Source organism: Emydura macquarii, unplaced genomic scaffold, assembly GCF_026122565.2.
Source record: "Emydura macquarii macquarii isolate MOO-44397 ecotype Brisbane River unplaced genomic scaffold, CSIRO-AGI_Emac_v2 contig_2897, whole genome shotgun sequence".
Classification (NCBI taxonomy): Eukaryota; Metazoa; Chordata; order Testudines; family Chelidae; genus Emydura; species Emydura macquarii.
Genome location: NW_027133034.1, coordinates 10,630,284 through 10,647,609, shown reverse-complemented (window position 1 = coordinate 10,647,609; position 17,326 = coordinate 10,630,284). Strand labels below are relative to the sequence as shown.

At 42.3% G+C, this 17,326-nt stretch overlaps 1 protein-coding gene across 7 annotated transcripts in view; it reads left to right on the top strand.

Annotated features, from left to right (window-relative positions):
* Window positions 1-1,019: 1,019 nt before the first annotated feature.
* GOLM1 (golgi membrane protein 1) overlaps window positions 1,020-17,326 on the top strand; it is a 71,224-nt gene continuing 54,917 nt past the window's right edge. For 2 of the 7 annotated variants that reach the window (XR_010923951.1, XR_010923952.1), the window contains exons 1-3: window positions 1,022-1,375; window positions 11,416-11,563; window positions 15,330-15,509. Coding sequence is in view for 5 of the 7 variants with exons in the window: in XM_067569031.1 (XP_067425132.1) it covers window positions 11,435-11,563; window positions 15,330-15,509 (309 nt within the window). In the remaining 2 variants the exon portion in view is untranslated. Of the gene's footprint in view, window positions 1,376-6,814; window positions 6,983-11,415; window positions 11,564-15,098; window positions 15,210-15,329; window positions 15,510-17,326 lie in introns of those variants that run through there. The other 5 variants (XM_067569031.1, XM_067569026.1, XM_067569028.1 and 2 more) reach the window with 5 other exon arrangements.

Genomic DNA, 17,326 nt, shown 5'->3' with positions numbered 1-17,326 from the left:
CCAGATACTGAAGCATTCAAGATCAATGGCCTTTATCAGAAAATTGGCCCTAAGCAGCTAGTTATCTTCACTTACATCTCTCTTGGTCTATGCTAGTTGGAGTTAAAACATTGGCCAACAGAACACAAATACAGAGTATGGGATAGTGCTGGCTGCTGACTTACAGGGATAAATATGAACTTTAAAGCATTGAATTTGGTACAATTGAACCCACATCGTATAGTGCTCACAACATTCAACAGAAATATTGTTCACAAAATTGCTTGGACTTAGGAGACCAGAGAGCTCAGGAGACTGATAAAGAAGGGATATGGAGACTTGGTGGGGTAATATGGTGAAACTCCCCTGACCACTGTCCATGTTCTGTATCTCTTTGGTAGGTAAATAGAGCCCTTGTTCTTCATGTTATTTTGCACTTATGAAAAATGTGTAAAATGAAATAAACAAAACAAAACTACCCCCCCTGTGGCAACGTCTGTCCTCCCTGAGCTCCCAGCTCTGCACACTAGTGCAGGGGGTGCACAGCGCCATTCCTGTTGGCTCGGTCCGCTCCTCTCCATCCTGCTGGGGGCTGAGCCAAATTGGAGTGAGCGGCATCGCACGGGGGGCAGTTTCTCTGCGACCCCGCCTCCTCCCAAAAGCCTCTTCCCACCCCAGGGCCTCCCCCCCGAACTGCCCTTCCCCAAATAAAACTAAATTCCGAACAGACCAAAGGGAAAAATGATAAAACGCAGCCCCAGCCTGCCAGGGGGCTCCCCGAACAGAGGGCTCCCTCCGGGGCTGGGAAGCACCGCGCCGTCTATAACCACCGCGGCGGGGGTTGGGGGCTGGTGGCGGCGGTGCTGGGGGAGCGGGGAAGGTTTCCTGCTCCTAGGTGCTTGGGCGGGCCTCCGCGTCTGCAGGAGGGCGCCCGCTGGTTGGTGCAGCGGCGGGGCTCCGGCTGGCACGTGGGGCTGCCTCTGCAGCGGGCCACAGGCGGCGGAGCCTTGGCGGCCGCCTCTTGCGGACACGCGTGGCTGCTGCTGCTGGGGCAGGCAGGCCGAGGGGGGCCCGCCCCCAGCCAGGGGCAGCGGCGTGGGCGTGGCGCCGGCTGGTGCCCGGGGAAGGAGCTGCCCAACCTGCCTGGGAGCGCACAGCTCCCTCCCCCCGCCGCACTTCCTCCTCCTCCTCCTCCGCCCGCCCCGCCACTAGCCGCAGCAGCAGCAGCCGCTGGGGTGCCTGGTTCGCCGCGGCCAGCAGCAGCAGCAGCAGCCGGCCGCCTTCCCCCCCTTGGCCGCGGGGCGGTTTGTAAAGGCCCCGGGAGGGAGGCGGGAAGCAGGGGAGTCTCCTCCCCACCGGAGCGGGCCGGGAGCGGCGCTGCGAGCGGCGGGGAAAGGTGAGAGCGGGGGGCTCCCGCGGCGGGACCGCCTCCCTGCCGGGACACTGCGGCCGCGTCCCGCCCCGCCCCCTGCCTCGCTCGGTCCCCGGCGGGCTCTGGCTCGAGCGGCGGCGGCGCCGCGAACGCCTGCTTCGACCGCGCGTGACTCGAGTGAGGAGAGCCGGAGAAGGGGGCTCGGTCCTATCCCGCCCCCCGTCCTGTCCTGCCGCCCTAGGGGGGAGAGAGCGTGGCTAGGAAATGCCCCGAGGCCGGAGCCCCCTTTGATACGGTCCCTCGCAAAGATCGTGCCCGCTGCCATTTAGCTCATCCCACCCTGGCTGGCGAAGCGTGTCCTGGCTCTTACAGACCGTGTCTGTGTGGTTCTGGCCGGGAGTTTCTTTGGTCACCCACCCCTGAAATGCAGCCACCTCTGGGGGGGGTGAGTCGGGGGGGGCGGGGACGTATTTAAGTGGGCAGCCAACTATGCGGTGCAGGCATGAGTGCGAAGGTGCAAAGTAATGGAAGGAAGTGAAGTATGGCAAGGCTACTCTGGAAAAAAGTGCCCCCTTCTAATTCTGTTCTGCCAGAAAGGGCTATTTTGGGGGGAGGGGTCCTGCTTTCCTCCTGGGCTTGGCTCTGGTTTGTGAAAAAGGGCAGCCCTGAGACTGTGTTTCAGCACATGGAATGATGACTTCGCTAGGGAAGGAGTGGTTGGAAAAATAAACTTGCTCCATCCTGGTAATTACCAGATGGGGGTTGCTGCCAGATGGCAAATATTTCACCATTTATTTTTATCCTGATCTCAGTCTCAGAACCTCTGCTTAGACTGGTGAAGGTGTGTGTGTACACGTGCATGTTTTTGTATATTTTTATATATAATACCTATTCCTGAGCAGGGAAAGAGAGCTAGGATGACATGAAGAAGGTTGTGGTGTTTAATTCCTGTTTTTCTTCAGCCTCACTTAAAAAGGTTAATGGTGACCAGATACTCCGCGCAATTAATATTAACATGGGGGAAGAACCAGATTTCAGAATGGGGAAAGAGCAGAGTAAAGAATAGTTAGCTAAGTTGAATGTCCTCATGGGATTGTCTTTGAGAACTCATGGAGCAGATGGGGGAGGTTGTAGATGACTGGAGAAAGGCAAACACAGTACTTATCTTTAGAAAGGAGAACAAAGGGACCTGAGTAATTATAGACCAGTCAACCTAACTTTGATACCTCGAAAGATTATTATTGAACAAATTATTGAACAATCTACTTGTAACTGTCTAGTGAACAGTAAATTAAGGTATGATTCTGTCATAGAAGTTGTGATGGAATGCGAAGGATTTAGTGACTTTCTGGGATCTTTGAGACTTCTTCTGGGGCAGGGCTGGAACAGGCTGGGGCTGGGTTTGGGTCAGGCCTCTTGGGGCTGAAGCAGAGGTCTTCAGCCCCTGCTGCAAGAGCAACAGCCACACTGGAGCAGCTGTTGGAGGTCAGCCCCTGGCAATACTTTGACTGTTAGGTTTTCCCTCTTTCTCTGTAGTGTGTTTTTAGTAAAAATCAGGGACAGGTTGCGGGTGTCTGTGAATTTTTGTTTATTGCCTGTCACCTGTCCCAGACTTTTACTAAAAGTACCCATGACAGAACCTTAATCTTAGTAAGTAATAGCCAGCATGGATTTGTCAAGAACAAATCATGCCTAGCCAATCTAATTTCCTTCTTTTAAAGTTATTGGCCTAGTGTATGGGGGAGGGAGGGAGCAGTAGATGTGATTATAGCTTAATTTTAAGTCATTTGATACAGTCTCATGTGACATTTTCATAAACAAACTAGGGGAATATAGTCTCTATGAAATTACTGTAAGGTGAAAGACCATAGTCAAAGAGTGGGTTCTTTATGAAACTGGAAGGGTATATCTAGTGGGGCCCCACAGGGGTCTGTCCTGAACTATTCCGTATTTTCATTAATGACTTGGAGAGTATACTTATAAAATTTGTAGATGACACAAAACTGGGAGGGCTTGCAAGAACTTTGAAGGAGAGAATTAGAATTCAAAATGACCGTGACAAATTGGAGAATTTGTCTGAACTCAACAAAATGAAATTCAATGAAGACAAGTGGCAAACTATCAAGAAGAAGAAGAGATTAGGGACCCTGCCCTAACCTAACATTGTTGTGTGGATTATAAATATTCTCTGTTCTGTTACTAAATACTTTGTACTTTTAAAATTTCTCCCACTTGATGAGGCACTCGCTCAAAAGCATATGAAATCAGTTGTCTAGTACAGTTTTTTTCCCCAATGACTGGTCTGTGGACTGGCACCGGTCCCTGAGATCTCCTAGACGCAAAGAGAAGGAAGTAGGAAGGCAGTAAGACAGTCGCTGATATCAAAAAGATTGAGAAATGCTGGTTTAGTAAACTGTAGTCTAAGGCTGCTGCAACATTAGAGAGCTTACAGAGGCCCAGCTCTCTTGTTAGCTGCTGTGAGCCGATGGGAGAGAGCTCTCCTATCGACTTAATTAATCCACTTCCAATCAGCTGCGGTAGCAATATGACATAGCACTGTCTGCACCGGCACATGGGGTAGCTTATTCACATCTCTGAGCGACATAAGTTGTACTGATTTAAATGGTAGCGTGGACATAGCCTGAGTTGTTGACATCATGCAAGATGCCTAAACCAAGAAGTAAACAATTAGGAGCCACACTGATCTTTGCTTACACGAGAAACCCGGAACAATTTAGGGATTGGAAGGCCTATTTAACTCCGCTTGATCATGGGATGGGGTCCTTTTCACTAAAATTAACAACAGTTTGCTTAGCTGAAGGTGTTAGGATGGAACATGCAGTGGTTGTAATGTTGATGCTTCTCTAAGAGAACTTCCATTGGTGGCATTAGAAGAGAGAGACTGCAGCATCATTTTGGTGCTTTTTCCTCCATTTCTAGATATCCCTTTTACTTTCCTAACATTGTTGTATGTGGCATTTTTGTGGACTTGAGGCATTGTGAGCTTCCTTGTTAGATGATGTATTAAATGGGACGGTAAAAGTAAAAATCATACTGTATAAAACCTTACAATTCCCTGTTACTAGTCACACCTTAGATAATTAAAACTGAAAATATAAAAATATCCAGTTTACTCTTTGAATTTTATTGCACCCACCATTAAGCTATTCAGTCTTGCTTTCATTCATTGTCAATTTTACTTTCGGGTTCTCAATGTTGCAAACAAGTATTTGTTTAAAACAATAATTTCTGTTGGATTTTTTAAATCAGTTCTGAAAACACTTTTATTGGCTGTTAATTTTTTAAATGTATATGTAATTCTGAAACTTCAAATAGTTTTGAGCCACAAACCTCTGTGAGGTCTGCTATCTGTCAAATATTGGCATTGATTTTTGGCATCTCAGAATTAAAGGAGGAAAGAAATATTCCTTGATTTTAAAGTAACAGAGTGGTGGTAACAAAGAAAGAAGGAATAGTATGTTTCAGTATTTCCTGGCCATTTTAATAAGCTCTTTGTGGTTTATGTTCTTCATTTTATCCGGACTCTGAAGCCATGAATCAAGGAGGGGTTTCATATGAGGCTTGAATCAGAATGATCAAAATGTTACACAGTTGTTAAATCTGCTATGGTCTAAAAGTTACCCATTCATTGCCTGTGGATTTTAAAAAGAGGTAATTTGATAGTTTGAACAAATAATGACTCAATGAAATCACTCAGCATCTGTTTTATATTCAAATTTGTTTTCTTTTTTATCATGACTGCCATCTTGGATCATACCAGTAGCCCTCCTAGAGGCAAGCACTCTGACGGGCCATTGCTAGATGCTTTAGAAGAAGATTTAGATTCCCCAGGATACATTTTATTGCATGGTGAGACAAGACTATAGGGAGGAACAGTTTGTCCTGAACCCAGCTTGTGGTCAGTGTGCTTCTGAAAGCCTGGGGATGGTTAACCCTTCTAATTGTTCCCTACCTAATGTAACCGTAGATACTGTTGTTCATCAGAAATATCCAGTCTGTTAATTGAAACAAGCTATTTGCATTTATTTTGGATGGTGGTGAGTTCTATAGACTAACTGTCCATCATTTTGAAAATAAATTTCCTTTGATCAATTTTAATTTCATAGTGTTCACACTTTTTCTTTTGGAAAAGGGCAAAAAAGGGGGAACAGCTTGTTTGTTTTTTTTAAATATCATTTTGCTATCTTTGTAGCCATGGTGCTACTGCTTATCAGTCCTGTTCCTCATTTTCACCTGGATGCAAAACTTTGTGTATTTAGCAGTCGTCAGCAAAATATCTTAGACCCCTTTGAATATCCTGGTATGTGTTTTCTTCTATAGGTATATGCAGGTAACTGGACACATTAATTTCATGGTAATACCTGTATGAGAGGAAAATGTGCATGATTCTCCCATGCAGCTCTGGGGCTTTGCTGCTTTAGCTGCTTTTCTTTCTCCAGAATGGCATGGATCCCAAGTAATCCACAGGAGGTCAGGGCTGCTTGTCTCCACTGGAACTGCAGTCGCCCTTATGGACACCCCTACCCACAAAGTGTTTGTCTCCCTCATTGTGGAATGGAGGGCTACATCTCATGTAAGGAGTAACCATTCTCTGTGGGTTTTATTTACACAAGAGGTAGCTTCAGCTGGGCATATTCAGCACTATGCTCAAGTGCCGGATTCTCAAGATGGAAACCTAAAACAAGAGCAGAGGCTGTAGTGGATAAAGGAAGTTTAATGACATGATGACTACTGCTGTGATTAACTAGTTAACATCTGCATGTTTTGCACCAGTGCAAGTTCCTTTCAGTTTGTCCAGGAACTGAAGCCATCCATTTTGTCAACTTCAGCCATGCACTCCATATAGCCTCCAATAGGAGTTATCTTAAAGGCCTTGTCTTTGCAGTCCAGCAATCTTATTAGGAGGAACAGAGCTGGTGAGCATGGCTTGTCTGGATTTTTTTCACTGTTTCCTAGCCCCTGCTTCACAGTTGTCCGCAATTCCACAACCTTGTAGAGCCTTTGAGTTGCCCAGTGTACTCTCTGGGTTTGAGCCCACTTGATAGGTGGATAACTAAAAATACTTGTAAATGGAGGAACATGCACACATTTCTGTCCGGCTGTGTTGCTTCTTTCTCTACTGTACTGCTTGCTGTGCTACTCAGTTGTGTAGACCCCTGTAGGGATAGTCTGCACAGATGGCGAATCGGGCCCATCCACACTGCACCTGTCTAGGATGCAAAGTCAGGGTTTCATCTACAGTTGTGCCGGGAAAGTGGTATGAACTGACCTTCATATGTGCAAGATCTTGGCCCTAAATATCTTATGGATTGTTAGCTATTATCTAATGTTAGTTTTTTCATAATTGCAAAAGCATGCTTTGAGTGTTGGCCTATTTTGTCCAAAATTAAATAATAATGAAACTCCATATTTCACACGTTTCCAATAGATTCTGCAGATTATTAAAGGTAGATGGGAAGGGGAGAAATGATTCCATGGGTGTTTGCATACCCCTTCTTCCTTCAGTCTTCGTTCAGTATCCTCGTCTGTGCTTGCTGTTCCAGACTTTCCGAGACACTAGGAAATTGTGCCTGCCAGCCAAGATCTTCAGCTTTCTTCTTAGGATTTCTAGTGAGTCTTCCCTCAGGGGCCTTTCACAATATATCTTAGTTTGTCTTTGACTACAGTGTTAGTCGAGAGTTAATGTATCTGTTCAATAGCATTAATCTGTAGTTGTAGTGCTGTGAAACAAGAGGCTTAGTATGCAACAGAACATGAGAAGTACACAACTGCCTATTTTTAATTATTTTCAGACCTAACTCCTAAAAGTATATTATACAAGAAATAAATCTAAGGCATGTATTGATTTCCTTGAGTAACATGGACTCTAAAATAAAGCATCTTTTGTTAACAATACTAGGACAGTAGTTATATAATCTACCTAATGTGACTCTGAGACAGCTTTTGTTTCACACACTCAGTGGAGAACCTTTGTTAAGGAGGAAGATTCCTTCATGTAAAATGTGACTTGCTTACCCATGAATCATAAACCTACTTACACAGCAATTTAAATAACTGTATATTACACCAGATAGCCCCCCAGGCATCTACATTGTGCAAATTAATATCCGTATAACCATGTTTGTAACATTTACTATGCTGCTTTCTTAGCTGTGTGACAAACTGTTTCAAATACGTAATGCTGTCTAGGTTTGTATGTCCTTTAAGCAGCTATAAACAAATATAAAGGTTTAACAGACTCTTGCCCATCTGGTGCGTAAAACTATATCTTTAACTGAGAAAAGGAGCATTTCATATTTGTTATTTTCAAGATGGAAGTTTTGCTGCCTGTTAACCCAAACTCATTCTCTGTTGGGAAGGCTTGCTTTTAACCATGTGTCCCTCTTTGTTCTAAAAATAAATTCCTAGTAAAAGAATGTTGTTTTTCTTTTTGCTGAATCTTCTGATTTTCAGTAGTTTGGGGGATCCTGTCCTTGTAACTTTCAAAACTAAAAGATCCCCTTCAGCTCTATCTTAGCCTGTAAGCTTTCAGGGAGAAGATTGTCTTTGTGGTGGGGTTTTTGTTTTGTTTTTTAATAGCACCTTGCACAGTAAGGCCTCAATCCTGATTTGGGACCTGGGGGTACTAACTTAATATAAACACTAAACTCTCAGACAAGTATAGAATAATGTTTCCATGGATATTAATTATTTAAATCCAAGCAACATTTTATGGAGTTTCCAGAGAGACAAATCCATTAAAGATGCAGTTCTTATGGTAAAGTGAACAATTCTGGAGAAAACCATATATAAGCAATGGGCTATCAAACTTGTCCATCATAACAGCCTATCAAATCCTTTGAAATCCTTTTTGAGCTTCCTAGTCATTCCACATGGGAAGGTGCATGTTGAATTTACTATTTCTTCATTTGAACAGTATGGCTGCCTTACTAGCAGTTAGTCCAGCCAGTCTGTTTCCAGAGTAAATTATTCTGGCTTGCAGACTGACTTGCCTCTTCTTCCTCAAACTGCCCCCCCCCCCCCCCCCCCCCCCAAAAAAAAAAAAAAACCCTCCCAAAAACCTCAACACCTCCCCCCCAAACTTAATGACACTTTATGAAATTATTGGAATGAATGTTGCGATGTGCTTTGCAGTATCTTGTTCCATATTGTATAATCAATCTTTCAGTGTTTGCAAGTAAGCAAATGAGTGGGCATACAATTAAAGACGGGCAGAAAATCAGTTAAAGTGCACATTTTATTTTGTTTGTAATTTGAGGTAATCTTAAACTAGATTTAAACTGTGTCTAAAGAACAAATATTCCATTTCATATAACTGTGTCATCTCTTCTTGCCATCCCTTATCTTCGTTACATATGAGAGCTCTTTTGACTTTGTGAATGTTATGTAAGAAGAGGAAAGACTTCCCACATCTTCGTTGGAGCCTCCCTTGAGAAGGATTGACAGATAGTATTCTATTACATAGTGACACACATTCCTGTATGTCCCCTCACTTCATGTGTTGGCTAAATCGTCACCCTGCCTGTTTCTTTTGGCCCCTATCTCTTCGTTATTTTTATGTTGTCTTCTGTGTTTCATTTTTATAAACTGTTTTTTTCTTCCTTTTACTTTTCCTTCCCTTATGGCTTCCACTCAGTGTAACTACATGTTGCCTGTGGTGGCCTCTTGGGACTGTGCCACAGATTTTCTTGCTCCTGAACCAAGTGCAGTGAAACCAGTGGGGAGAGATGCTTTTTTTGACTGGCTTCTATGTGGTACTTAATCCCCTCTGTATATATGAACTGCTCCCGTAGCCAGCTATGGTGGATGCAGGGAGGGAAGGCAAGTGTCTTTCAAGAAACCACACTATTTCCTGTTGCAGCGAAGGCAGAACAGATATAGGGTTGTACAATTTTCTCTGTAATTACATTGCCTGCACTGCCTGCCATTCAAACCCTAAAGTAGTGTGACATTTGGTGCATTCCCGCCTTGAGGTTGGGGAAAGAAAAAAAAAAAAGTGTGGCTTAATTTGAACAACAAAGCCTTAAACATTGTGCCAACTATTTTTAAAGCAGGCTCTACCAGGGCACTATATTACCGGTAAGCAATACAATCAATTTCTCTGTTGTTCACTAGCTGCTGATGTCCTCCTCCTCCCTCTCTGTGATACAGTTTACTTCCGTCCATAGACCTATTGGGAATTTCCACCATCATTAAATACTTAATAAGGTAGATACTGGGAATTGTATCCCGTTGGGATAGCAGGTTAGCTAGATGGTCTCTTTATTAAAAACACACCTATGCAGAGAATGTACAAAATATTAATAGAAAATCCATCCCATTCAAATTGGGGCAGTGTCCCAGAACTCCATGTTTGCCATCCTTGCCCACGCCGTCAGGCTCATTTCTGTTTGTGAAGTTCCAGCACCACACAGAATCTTGGATATAGCTTCTTTCAGAGCAGATGTTATTCTGTGATTGTTGTCTTTGATTTGATTCTCGAGTGTTTTGGTACAAGTAGTATAATAGATGTTCAAGCTGTAGGAAATATACTATTCTGTGTATTACAGTAGTGCCTTAAGATCCCAACTGAGACTGGAGCCCTGTTGTGCTAGACCTCATATGGACATTAAGAACAGACTCTATCTTGTGAAGTACACTTAGCGGTATATTTAGGGGCAGCTGTTTTTTCCATATTATGTGCTCCTAGATTTATCAAAATATGCCATTTTATAGAAACAGCAAAAATGAGATAATTTCTATCTGGTTTGTCACAACATAATTGTTAAATATTTTACAACTACGTGAAGATGCATGGACCAGGAGTTAACAGTGCGTGGCTTGAACCTGCATACCTTACTAATTAAATGTTCTCATTTAAGTAAATGGAGGTTTTACCTTGATGCTTAAGAACTTCAGAATTGTCCCTAAAACAGTTACATCTGATTTAATGGCTCTTTTTCCCCATCTCCAAACGAAAGAGTTTCATATTTAATGCTGAACCTACCTCACCAGTTGGGCTGGCTACTGCATGGTCTTTGGTAAGATAACTAGCTATTTAGAGATCCTAAAATGTCAAGACAAAATATTGTTGACAGAAGAACTGCAGTGTGCTGAAACAGATTATTTTAACTGCTGCATCTAAACACTGAGAACAAATCTCTGAGATTAAAAAATATATAACAATCCAATAGAAAGCTGATACCTGAAGTGTCAACTTTTCTTTTGAGAGAGAAGCACCTTAAATCTGATGTTGGTGAAAGTGAAGGAAGTGCATCTCCTGTCCAACCTGAATGCATGAGAAAGACAGAACTTTCAGAACTCTGAAGTAGGTTCTGTTTGTTTGTTCAAAGTTGTGTTGTTCAACAATGGATTGGCCACAAAAAGTTTATAAACACTGAAAGTTGTCTGCTGGAAAGTATCAATAAAACATTGGTTCTAATTTAGAGAACGCAGGTGTCTTCTGGGGAAAAAATAGATTAGTAAAATATTTATTTAGCTGTGATACTATAACAATTGTCTCTTCCTTCAGGGTCAGCTTTTCTGTCACCAAGAAAAGAATTTGAAATTATACTAGCTTGGACAAATGTTAAAATGAAGCCATAAATCAGCCTACTAAACTGATCACCGACTGGGATAAGATACCAAAAAAATCTACCCCTTTCCTCCCTCTGCCAATGGAGTAGCATTGCCCAGTTAGCATCCAACATTAGTCACTGCCGGAGAGGGGTTAACTGACTACATAGACCAATGGCTTGTTCCTGTATGACAGTTATTGTGGCTCTCTATTATGGCATCAGGCATTTATGCAATACTGCACACTGAAATCCAGTGAAATTTGCCATAAAAACGGATGGCACAGTATGGCCTTGTGATCTCCTTCAGATTATAAATCCAGGGGAGAGTGTTTTCCTTGTTAGGGATACTCCAATTCTTCGTTATTTACCTAATTCTGAGCTATTGCAGAACCACAGCTCTTCTTGGTTCCAGTAAAAGTCTGATATACTCATGAAATTGTCCTAGCAAAGAAGTATGTAATGTAATTTATTTATTTTAATTTACAGATTTACACATCCTTTTGAAATGGTGGGGCTAGGAAACAGCCGTCGAGGGATGAAATCTCCACCTCTTCTAATAGCTGCACTCGTGGCTTGTGTGATCGTTTTGGGTTTCAATTATTGGATTACAAGTTCTCGCAATGTTGATCTACAGGTAGTATTCTTATCTTCCTTCCTATATATTCAAATAGATATGACTGCTAAAAGCATTTATTCTTGTGGAATGTGTACAAACAAACCAAAAACAGCGCAAAACTTAGTTTGCTTTGTGAATCTCCACCCTTCGTAGTTTCCCAACAGAGGGGTGGGAAGAGAAGTACCTGTGAAAGGCATTGCACTTGTACTAGCCAGTCCTATCCATTCAGGTAATTTTGCAGCTTTGTGCTGTTATAATCACTCCATGAAAAGCTTCCCTTGTTATTAAATGTTCTTGAGTATGGGGTTTGTTTTTGTTTTTTGTTCTTTCAGGACATCACCACTGAAAGCACCACATTTTTGCTTTCCATGTGCTACTGCCAACTTTCTTGTGTCTCAAAATTTTCCTTACCTGCCCCTGCATTTGGGCTCCGGGCTGCCCTTGCTGCTCAGCACAATGTAGAGTTGCATAAAGAGGCAGGCAGCAGTTGGTGTTGGGAAAGCTAAAATGCAAAGCAACTTTCCCAGATTTTTATTTCTCTCAGACATAAGAAAAGTTCTTTGTACTTTTTCAGAGGGGTGTTTAAAAATGACCACTGGCTACTTGCAAGGCAATAATGTTTTCTTAATGAAGATGTTGACTGAGAAATCTAAATTAGATTTCACAACTTTACCTAATCTTAATATGTGGAAATGTAGTGCAGAACAAGTTACTGCAATTATACAAGACAGGGTGAATGAATGCTGGGGGGCCTACTGGTCCTTGTTATCTGAGCTGGGGCTTTTTAGAACGCTCATTAGACCTTACAATCTAACTGAGATTCAGTGGGGCTCCATTTGTGGGGTCTTTAGTTTGCTTTGTAGACCTCACTGAGGACTGGTGCCTTTGCCTGTTTTGTTGAAATGATGAATACTCGTTCTTAAACCAGCTAATGAGGTTCTGCATAGGGTCTGACCACATTGATCTAATTGCAAGATTGATGTCTCTAAGCCAAGCTGTTTTTGACTTATGACATTCTTCCTTTTTAACGTTGAAGTGAAATACCCCTGGATTATATTCCCATGAAGACCTTATCTGATTACTGTCACAGTTGTAGGAAACAGCACTTGTATCTGCCACTCCATGCTCCACTCCAGGAGTTACTAGTTAGGTCTCAGATCTCCAGCCATCAGCTGTGTCTAGGAAAGGACCCTGTCCCACTCCCTTCTGACCAGAGGTGTTTCAAAGCTGCACAGCCACTTGCCATACACTGAGATATCCCAAGCAAGCCAGAGTGCCTAAAGTCCAGTGCCTGTGCTTTGCTTTCTCTCTGAGGGCTATGAACAGTGTATTGCCAACAGTTATAAATTGCCATGCAGCTCTTTCTAAGCAAGCACATTTATTCATAAGGTGAAAACATTACAGGGAAAACCTATACAAAAAAAATCACACAAAAGTTCCTATACACATGCTAAAAGCAGAGATTACTCATCAGTCTTGTAGATCCCTAGTAGGCCAAAGTTTTTCCAACTCTTCTACGGGGTTGGGACCCTTGGACAGAAGGCCCTGAGACAGTTTAAATGCAGCCTTTTTAAGACACAAGTCTTTTGTTTTCCTACTCGCTGGAAACCCAGTTTGAACCAGTATGTGAAACTTCCTTTGTGGGTGGTACCTGTCTAGAGATGTTTACAATGATTCACTGTGATTACCCCCCACTGTTTTAGTTCTTGTAAGAGCTCTGGTAACTCTTCCCATGGAGTAGAGCACAATCATACATATACGCAAGCCCTAGCCCACAGTGATACATCAACTTAATACAAGATGTTTCTCCAAAGATACTATATATAATTATAATATCTGTCACAATTATTCCTCATGCTTTCTTCTAAAAAGTCTCCCTTGCCAGAACAGCACACCACAGCTGTGCTGGGTGGATTGGTTGATTTCTGGTGAAATTGGGGGAGGAATTGGCAAACTGGGTCTGTAACAGAAAATTCTTCACAACCTTGTCTATGGAACAGATGCTAGATCTTCAGAGTTTTCTGAATTTTAATTGAATTGACAGCCCTAGGAAACTGAAGTCTCCTTTTCCTGCAGAACTGGTACCATGCTGGCAGGATAAATTTTTTCACTGCTATTCTGCCAATGTGTCTTAGCCCTTCCCTGAGAGAAGAATTTCTTTTCTTATGGGAAGAGGTTAGTTCAGCTTCCATGCTCCTTCAGTCCCTGGCCTCTCTCTGGTGGTAGTTACCTATGCATTAAGACCTGGGTTGAGACCATTAAGTCATGACACAGGCCACAAAACTGATAACAGATGGTGAATCAAAAGTCCTTACCATTCTGGGTCTCACTTGATTCAGTAACCTAGAGGTATGTTGGCCATTACTGATTGCCTATGTTCATTAATTTGTAATGAAAGAGGTATCAGGCTTCAAGCAATTAAGTGACGGTCCTTAAGCAATATTTTTACTTTCGTAACTGACACAACAAGCCCAGAGGTTGTAGATGTTTTCATAGGTTTTGACAAATGCTGTTGAGATTTTTGTTCCCCAGAAAGTCTCTACTGATTCTGGCAGTTACACATATTAGAAGGAAGTATGTAAATGACTCTAAGAAAACAAGGAACAGTGCATATGAGATACCTCAAAAGTGTCCTACAAAAATTGAATCAATTCTTAAAAAACAAACAAACCAAAAAAATCCGGACTTAATTTTTTGACATGTTCTCTATGTATGATGGTGATATTTCCTTTGTTGAATCTTCCACCAGTTCTCAGTATGGTCTTGAAGCAATCCAGAAAATAATGTTAAACTTTCCATATTTGTAAAGTTGGGTTCTTCACAAATACATATCTTTGCCCTGCAGCCATATACCAGATGCTGTGATCTCACCTGATCACACAAAATAAGAATATCAGTACTTGCATGGGAAGTGGGAAGTTAGGTGGCTCTTCCAGAAATATCTATTGGTGATCTGAGAGGTGATTTTCTTCCTCTGATACCTAAAACACATTCTGACCGCTTAATCCCTAAAGACCCTATGACACTTTTTGTCAGGGTAGGGGTTTTAACTCTGGTGTTCAACCAACTTCTATATTTCAATCTCTATTGACATTCTTAATGCAGGTTTAGTTACAAGGTATATGGTGGTATTTGCTTCTTTCCCTGAACTGTTCTATAAGGTTGCTGTGTGTGGTTAAGCAGCTACTGGATTTCAGTAGTGGTTGAAGTGGCCTCTTTATAGAAATGGCATATTAGTTTGTAGACTACTTGGAACCCATAGAGCTAGCATAAAGGTATTTTATGTAGTGGCAATGTAAAAAACCTACAGACTTACATCCTGTAAGACATTAGCTTAAGCTTTTTTATTTGGGTTGAAAAATTTGTTTTTATTAATTATGCTAATAAAAGTATTTAAAGCTTTGTTTGGCCTCAGTGTCATCATTGTGCATGCTGGGGTTCCCAGATAGACACTGAACTTAATTCTGCTGTGCCTGATTCTGGGACCAGAACCTTTTGAACCCTCAAAGCTAATAAGTGACTAATTGTAAATTCTTAAAAATAAATAATCAACAACCACTCAACGGATGAGGCAACAACTTTGAGATGAGGGGCACTCCATAAATGCAATATAAAAAGTAGCCAGTGAAGAAGAAGAAGAAGGCAGACTGAAAATCCATAACAGGTGAATCAGATTGTCTCTACACAGAAAGTTTTAATTCAGACCATACAACAAAATATTTCTTGTAACGCTGACTCATAGGAACCATCTATATTTGTCTCTTGTTTTTTTGCCTCATTTCAGAATCGGATAATGGAATTAGAAGGGAAAGTCCGCAGGGCAGCAGCAGAGAGAGGGGCTGTTGAACTAAAAAAAAATGAATTCCAAGGAGAACTAGAGAAGCAGCGAGAGCAGATTGATAAAATCCAATCCCTCCATGGTTTTCAGATGGAAAATGCCAATAAAATGCACCAGGATGAGAAGGTAGGACCTCTTCAAGCTGTGCTGTTGACCTTACTCTGCAACTTCCTCATGTGTGGGAATCTTAGCACACTGCTCTCTGTAAGGAAATAGAATTGCTTAAATCAGTGGTTCCCAAACATTTTCCCTGCATGACCCCATTTTCAGATGCGTTGTTTCCCACTACCTCAGACAGCATGGAAGTTGCCATTTTAAAATGGTGTCCTCCCCGCAGTGTGACCTCACCCACACTGTACGTGCAAGATCATGCCACAAGGAAGATGCCATTTTGCTTTACAAAACAGGGTCCTCTGGACTGCATAACCTCATACACAAACGGTACATGCGAGGTCATGCTGCATGGAGGGTGCCGTTTTGTAGAGCAAAATAGCTTCCTCCGTGTGACGTGACGTCATGTATACAGTGCATGTGAGGTCACACTGTGCAGAGGAGGCCATTTCATAAAATGGCCTCCTCTGCACGCTTGGGATTGCCATGACCCCAACTGCTGATAAAGCGATCCCACTTGGGATCAGGACCTACAGTTTGGGAACTGCCGGCTTAAATCTTTCAGCCAACACAAAAGCAGTAGATGCAGTCATCGCTTCTACTTGCAAAATGTGCAGTACTTAATAAATGGAAATCTAACGCAGATCTCTAGTATTCAGAGTTGTAAAAGAAATGTTGAATAATTTTTAATAGAGAATAACTTTTCCTGGGAGACAAATTGGGGGGCAGTACACCAAAATCTGGTGTCTCATGGATGCATTACATACAATTATAATATAATAAATATAGCACTTTAGCTAAATAGCACTTTAGAAGTTATGAGTGGGATTTTCAGAAGTTGTTAGTATTGGCCAAACTCTGCTTCTGTTTTGATGTCAGAGATAAAATTAACCTAACCTAGCTTCGTGATCCTGTGCTGGTCCTTTCTGGGTCAAAAAAGCATCTCTGTACCTAGTTCATCATCATCATGGTAAATCCCAAAGGGTCATGGCCTCTTTGCAGGTTGAACATCACCTAGATCAATCTCTGGCTAGGTCCTTAACGTGGTCTGGCTGGATATTCAGTTTATGTTCTTCACTATCAATCTTAGCAGGCCACTGAAGCTTTTGGTGCTCATGTGATTGCAGGCCATATAGGGGCTTTCCTTGGTAAACATGCTTCAGAATTTGTTGGTTTTCCATTTTAATAATATACTCCTTCCAAGAAAGCTGGTGCTGATGGAAGTGGTTGCTGGGTTAAGCTTTGAATACAGTAGACACTTGTTTGCAGCAACACCTTGTAAGAGCAACTGCCACTTACGAGCAACATTTGCCCTGGGACCACTTTCCCTACTGTGAATTGTTGACATTCCCCATAAGTATCCTTAATTTTGATCTTGTCCTGCCACTTGTTATGAAGACGACAAGAATTGAAAACATCAATCCAGGCATCTTCAGCCTTCCTCAGCATCTACTTTTCACATGTAACAGCATTAATATAGCTCTGGTTCTGTGTCTCTGTAGCTTCATGGCAAGCTTGATGTCATGACATCCCCATAGAGACTGCTGTCATAGGAGTGTCCACATCTTCCAATGTTTTCTGTGACTCTGCTCAAATATTTGACAGTTGTCACATGCTTAACATCTCATCCGGACAGGTTCATACTGACCTGGTTGTAACCCCAAGCTGAAGGCTGCTTGATGGTAGCGGCCAGGGACTTAGTTTTAACTGGATGAAAGCCAGTCTGATGTGCACTGCTCTTGCATGACCAGATTGGCCTTCAGCTGCAGCCATTCACTAGTTTAGCCGAGAAGATGATAGAATCATAGAATATTAGAGTTGGAAGGGACCTC